This window comes from Juglans regia, chromosome 12 (assembly GCF_001411555.2).
Source record: "Juglans regia cultivar Chandler chromosome 12, Walnut 2.0, whole genome shotgun sequence".
Taxonomy (NCBI): Eukaryota; Viridiplantae; Streptophyta; class Magnoliopsida; order Fagales; family Juglandaceae; genus Juglans; species Juglans regia.
In genome coordinates this window covers 11149512-11156714 of record NC_049912.1, presented here as the reverse complement: position 1 = coordinate 11156714, position 7203 = coordinate 11149512, and the positions used below count along the sequence as shown (strand labels likewise).

Below are 7203 nucleotides of genomic sequence, written 5' to 3'. Positions count from 1 at the left end.
GTCATCATCCCGCTGAAATATAGAAGAAGAAATGTAGAAGAACAAAGATGAAAATTATGTTGAGATTGGGATACTGGAAAGTGTTCCTCCTTTATTAGACCTGAAAAGAACACAAAAACAAAAGCAAAACACAGACTGAAAATATGGGCAGGAGGGAAGTAAGGGGGGTGGGAGCTTTGCCCTCAAGCTAGTTTCGGATTGGGGGAGTTTTTATAGAGAAGTTGGAGGTTCTCTCTAAAAGTCTAAATTCTAATTTTGTAGTCTTCATAATGTCGACATGCTTTTAATTGCAGTAATTTCTAACGTTCAATATTGAGGCTAATGTACGTGTTCGTCACTTGGTCGGAGTGTCCAGTTGAGACCCACGGGCTAAACTCCATCCAACTTGCAAAGACTGCATTCGAAATGCGCCAAACTCTTACGTGAAGAAATATACAGAAAAAGAGAGAAAAATCTTATAATGTGGCCCGATGGTATATTTTTTAATCATCCAGCTTCTCACTTAGAAACTAAAAGGCATCATTTATCAACAAAATACTGCGATTACTTATGCGAGTCCAAAAAAATTTTCCTGGGACAAGAAGATTTCATTTTCTTGACACTTCCGTCCGTCTCTATAAAGCCGCCCTAAAAGGTGACTGGCCAGCTGCAAAGGAAGGACTTGATAAATATCCAGAAGCCGTTACATATTCCATAACAAGACATGGGGATAAAGTTCTTCACATCGCAGCTGCAGCAGAGCACACAGGTTTTTTAAAAGAACTGGTAAAACGAATGAATCGGAACGAATTAGCACTGAAAAATTTTCATGAAAATACGGCCATTTGCTTCGCTGCTGCATCAGGACTCGTGCCAATTGCTGAGGAGTTGGTAAAGAATAACAAAGAACTGCCAATGATCCGTGGCAGTAAAGGAATGACACCGCTTTGCATGGCAGTTTTGCAAGGACGTAGAAACATGGTGGCTTATCTATACTCTGTCACTGCTCTTATACGTTTGACTCCTCTTGAACGCATTGATATCCTGGTTGCTTGTATTTCCAATGATTTGTATGGTACGAACATCCTTCATCTCGCTTATTTTGTCTAAACAAAATTTATATTTTGTCCAAGCAGTCCCTCACGTGTGGGCTACAATCTTGTTTAATGAGTTGGTCCAACACGTTGAATATTTAATTAAATAAGATAAAATATAGAGTTAGAGCTTGAATTCAAAATCTCTATTCCGATACTAAGTGAAATTGACACTTTTCCTAAAATTTAAGCATTGGAGAAGAGTTAGATTTAATAATTTATATTATGTCTAATTAACACCACCATTACCTTTGTTTTGATGTCTGTTAGAATATAAATTAAATAATTAAATTTGTCTCTTTTAATTGGTTTAAATTTTTAGAATAAATGGTGATTTAATATGGTATTAGAGTAGAGCTCTTGAGCTCAAAGTGATCCAAATATTTAACTAATTATATTCTAATAATTTCTGTAATTGAACTTGGACTTAGTGGGTATTATATATATCATAGGATCGAGTTTCTTAGCACTGATTCTGTTCAATTGTCAGATAGAATTACCATATGATCCATTGCAAAAATATTGTTATTGGCCATATGCATGGGGATTCTTTTTAACTGACCAGCTTTGACTATGATCAAATCAATTGTGCTGCATGCTTTTACGGACAGAGATAGCATTGCTAATTCTGAAAGATTATCCTGAATTATCAACTATGAAGGATACATATGGGAAGATACCATTGCAAGAGTTAGCTAAAAAGCCTTATGCAATCGGCAGCAAAAGTCAGCTATCCGTCTGGGAAAGATGCTTAAACTCCTGTCAGTTTGCCTCCAACCCAATCTTTCTTTACTTGCATGCAGGCGTGTGCGAATATACATGTGTGCATGTCTATAAATAAATAAATAAATAAATAAATTTATATATTGCAATTACCGTATTTTAATTGATTAATTTTCTTTTGATATTGGGGCTAAGTATTAATCGATTTCTGTAGGCTTTATCCGAACCCTCTTTGGTTCCTCCAACCTTTGACAAAATTTGATCAGCTAACTCACGACCAAGCAGCTCAACTAATAAGTCATTATCCCAACTATCCTCCACCATACATTGCCTAATACTCAAAATTTTGCTGCTGATTACAAAGAGGACCTAAATCCATCCACTTATCCCTCCAGAAAGATATGCTCCCCTCCTTGACAAGCCACTTGGAATTATTGAGAACAAATGGAATTGAGTCCATTACCATCTTCCAAAACCTGGTTCCTTTCTTTGGATTCACGAGGGAAATGTGCTAATCTCTCACATATTTTGCTTTGTAAAACTGTCCACAATGAGTTACCGGACAAAAGTTTCCAGGCAAATTTAATATGCATCGATCTTTGGACATCAAACAAATCCCTGAGACCAATCCCTCCCTCATCCGTTGGCCTACAAATCAAATCCCAAGCCACCCAACTGCGCTTAGGCTTGCCTTCATAGAAGCCCCAGAAAAAATTACTAAACAGCTTACTTATCGTGCTTAATCTAGATTTTGGGACATTTATAACTGCTAACAAGTGTATAGGCATGTTGGACAGTACATGTTGTAACAAAATCAGCCTTGCCCCCGAGGACAAGAACTTCATTTTCCAGCCTTCTATTTTTTGTCTAATTCTCTGCACCAAATCTTCCAAATACACACCCTTCATCCGGTCAGAAATAATCGGGACCCCCAGATATTTTACCGGAAATTTCCCTTCTACAAAACCTGCCAGCCGAAGAAGCAATCTTCTTCTAGAAGTTGAAATTTTAGAAGAGAAAAAAATGGACAATTTATCCTCATTTACAATCAGTCCCGACCAACTTGCATATAAAGAAAGTGCGTCTTTGATTGCCTTTACCGACCTTCGCCCTCTATTCGCAAAAATGACCATATCATCCGCATACAAAAGATGTGAAACCAAAGGGCCTCCTCTCGGCTGAGAAAAAACCCCAACCTCTCCCACCTCAAACTTTTTGTTTAGAAGTCGATATATTGTAACGCCCCAATGGAAGGCCCAAATCACATGACCTATATTCTAAAAAGACTAGTCAATGATACAATTGGAACCCCATTGAAACCTTATAAAAAGCGAGAACTTCTCATTCTCAAGCAATATAGGATCCCATACACCACCTACCCTTATCCATAACATATGGGATATCACATATATTTACTAAATACTCATTGGGATGAGAAACATTCAACCCATCTCATTATTACAACTTTCACAAATTCTCACATAAAATACAATAAACAATTCAACTTTTTCAAATCTCAAAATAATAATAGTATTAAAAAATAATATTTTATTCAACTTTCATCTCATCTTAACTCAGTATCTAAACCTAACCTTACACGATCACATCTACTTGTTATGAGATAAATCATTCTCTATTCTATATGTCACAATTCCTTCCTCGGTAGTTTTGTTTAGGGGGAAAATAAAAACTTTTGTCAAAATAGCAGTACATGTCTATAAAAACTAATTTTGCCTAAATTAGTCTATTTATACTTTTGCCTCCCACATTAAATTTTAAAAAATTATGTTGCTCGTTCAAATTTGCGAAAGGCTTCTTGCCTAAGGAGATAGTCCAGCACTATTAGCTTAGAACATAAACAATCATATTCAAAGTCTACCTCACCTTAAAATATCAGAAATTGAATTAAAAGTACTCTATTTTTTTCTTGTCTCAATACATAGTCGTAAAAGTTGATTTTTCTTTTGATCACTAATATATCATATATATCAGGGTTCAGAGGGATCTATAACAAAGCTTTGATGGGTACAATAGCACATCGATTAGTTGATCTTGTCTGGAAAAATGTTCTACTATTGCCAGAGAATGACTTCAAAAATCTGGTTCGCGGCCATTCCTCTTTCCTTTTTGATGCTGCAAGATCAGGGAATGTTGAATTTCTTATTGTACTTATACGCTCTTATCCCGATCTCATATGGAGAGTAGATGAGAAAAACCGAAGTATATTTCACCTCGCTATTAAATATAGGCAAGAGACTGTATTCAATCTAATATATGAGTTAGGCTCTATCAAGGGTATCATAGCACTCTATACTGACCAAGACAAGAACAATATGCTGCACTTGGCTGCTGAAATAGCTCTTCCAGACCGACTAAATACCATATCAGGAGTAGCACTCCAAGTGCAACGAGAGTTATTGTGGTTTAAGGTTCTCTACATTATTGAAGTTCTTTTCTTCTAGCTATATGGCAGCTCGACCATGAAATCCCATAGCTATATTATCTTATTTTCATTCTATATTATCTTATTTCCATTAATGGATTAGTAGCGCTGCAGGTTTCTAGCAGGTCTTTGGTATTCCGCTTTTACTTGTCCACACGTGGGACATATCTCGACGAATTGAGCTATATCCCACTTCATTCCTTTCTAGAAAAACCTTTCTTTAGATTTCGGTACATCTTTGTATTCCCAAGATGTACCTACTGATTATAAATTGTACTTTACATTTTCAAATCCACAATTAGTATCATGCACTCTGTTCTAAAAAGAGTAGAGTCCATCATTAATAAATTAATTTTTTTTCATATGGGTCATATATTTACTCATTTGTTTAAAAATTATTACACAACACTTGCGTACTCTATGATTGCAAATATAATTTTTCTTTTCTACTAGATATCAACTATGCTCTATATACCTCTTTTTTTATATCTTCAGTCTGTATTTTATTAGTAGTAACTAGTCCTGTGCAAGAAGCCCGATGGGCCGCTCAACCCATGCGACTCGACAAAAGTCGGGTTCATCGGGTTAAAACTTAAAAACGGGTTTATAAAGTCGGATCCGTCGAATCCGATTTTGGATAGTCTCTTCTCCCATTGCGAAACCCTAGCCTCCGTTGTGTTCTTCGTCGCGTGCATACATTTGCATCTCCAGTAACAACTACACTTTCTCCAACTACTCTGATGCCCTCAAGTTTCTAATGAATCTCACCCAGGTCGAGCTCAACAATCTGTCGGTGGCCAAGTTCTCTCGAGCAGAGCATGGTACTGCAAGAGGTTGGACTTTCCATTGCTTTTGCCGAACCTGCTCAGCTTGTGGAACTTTTCTACAGAACTATTTGGATATCAGCATATTTTCACTCCTATAGTAGTAATTATTGAATTTGTTTCAGGCATATCCTATTGCGGACCAAGTTTCCTGCAAGATCCTTCACAGGATCGCCAGTTCTCTCTGATTTGGGATTTGACTTGTTGAACAGCCTCTTAGCATACGACCCGAAAAAGGTAAATTGTGTTTGCAAATTCTTGAAGTAGAATTTGATTCCACAACTCGGGGGGTTTTTATGCTCCTGAAATTTATGAAGACCTTCTTGTCTTTGCAGCGGATAACAGCGAAGGCTGCCCTAAAGCATGATTGGTTTCATGAGGTTCCTCTTCCTATATCTAATTTCAATTGTAACTTTTCTGTCTGGCAGCCCTAAAGCATGATTGTAACTTTTCTCATTTAAAAAATTGATACTAGGCCTGTGCAAGAAACCCGATGGGAAGAAGAAACCCTAGCTTCAATCCCTCTGCCGATGAAGAAGAAAGAGGGAGTTTTTTTTTTTTTTTTTTGTTTTAAGTCTATCAGTCGGGTCATACGGGTTCGACCCGCTTTTATTTTGGCAGTGTCGGTTCGGGTCAGATTGGCGCCTTGGATGGGACTGTTTGGGTCGGATCAGGTACATACCTGGTACTTTGGGCTCGGGTTGTAGGCCTAGTAGTAACCAATTTATTTCGTACACTCCATAAATACAAATAAGAGTCCACTTGATCAACATATATAGGTGAGACAAATATTTAGACTCCGTTTATTCTTTATATGGCATCATAGCAGAGATCCAAAATTCGAATCATAACTTTACATTTTGTCTGACAATCTCTATCTCAACAATAATGCATGTAGGACTTGTTGGAGCTCATGAAAATTATAGATGCAAAGAAAATTAAATCATATATACCGAGTTATAGGTTTTCAAGCAACATACTAAAAATCCATGTAAAGACTTATTGGGCAACAATGCTCAAAACACACAAGACACCGACTATTCGCTCGGGGGCCCCAAGCCTTCTGAGCAACTTGAGAACAAACTCAGAAATCCAGTTTTAAAACATCCAGTTTACTAATGTGTGTACCACGGTCTTCCCTAAATGGACCATCCACACACCCTCACTCCCTTTACCACACCATCGGTAACTTCATCTATATACGCGTAGTTGGAAACCTTAACAAAAGAAAAAGAAGAAAACAACGTTCATGGAGTTATCCACGGGTGTCACGTAGTGTTTTTGGGCTTTAGCTCGAGAGTTTTGAATTTTTGGGTCCATTTCCAAAATGTTAGGGGGCCCACGTCTTGGATAATGAATCGTCTTAACAAATATGTTAGGCCGGTTAGAGTAGTCGAAATAATCTTTTAGGTTTGTCCGTATTTTCATGGGTCGAGAATTAAATAAATACTAATGGGCCTAGTATTCGATAAATTTCTGTGGGCCTTGTCTCAAATTCTAAAAGTAATACAACTTGTTCTAGAAATTTTTCGGGCCAATTATCACTTATATCCATATCTTGCTAACATAATTTGAACGTGAGTTTTGGGCCCGTAGCCTATTCCAAAATTACTCATTAAATCTTAAGTGGACATTTCATACATATTAACCAAAAAACAAATTGAACGCGAGTTTCGCGCTCGGCCCATATGTTACATCCTCCTCTCCTTAAAAATATTCCGTCTTCGAAACTTGTTGCTCCTAAAGCAAAGTACACAATACCCTCATAATCCATGCCTATTTTAATCCTCGATAATTACGTCAAACCTAATATTCCAAAATCCTAACTTTCCCTTGTTTTGCTTGTGGTGCCTTAAATACCTCTTAAACCTCTTGGCATACACATTTACACACCAAGTGGTCGTCATACACCTTGACAATGGAATTACAAACCTAATAATAATCCCTTTTTTTTTTTAACTAAACCTCATGTTTATTGCAAAAAGAACTTTCAGCATAAAATATTAAGCACCTATGAATAGTAAAAGTACACTCTAAAGTTAAGTTGTTCTCAAGTCACTAATTTCCAAACCCTCGCAAAGTTTACTCTCAACCATCCAAACCATCATATTATCAAAGTTCATGCTTCCATTGTGCACTC

The 7203-nt window shown here is 37.0% G+C and overlaps 1 protein-coding gene across 1 annotated transcript; it reads left to right on the top strand.

The window, feature by feature from the left end:
• Window positions 1-549: 549 nt before the first annotated feature.
• On the top strand, window positions 550-1089 carry LOC118344010. The gene has a single exon (XM_035683742.1). The coding sequence runs from the start codon at window positions 550-552 to the stop codon at window positions 1087-1089; it is 540 nt and encodes a 179-aa protein (XP_035539635.1).
• Window positions 1090-7203: the final 6114 nt, after the last annotated feature.

Coding starts and splice junctions, on each gene's coding strand:
- LOC118344010 (XM_035683742.1), top strand. CDS start 550: ATGCGAGTCCAAAAAAATTTTCCTGGGACAAGAAGATTTCATTTTCTT.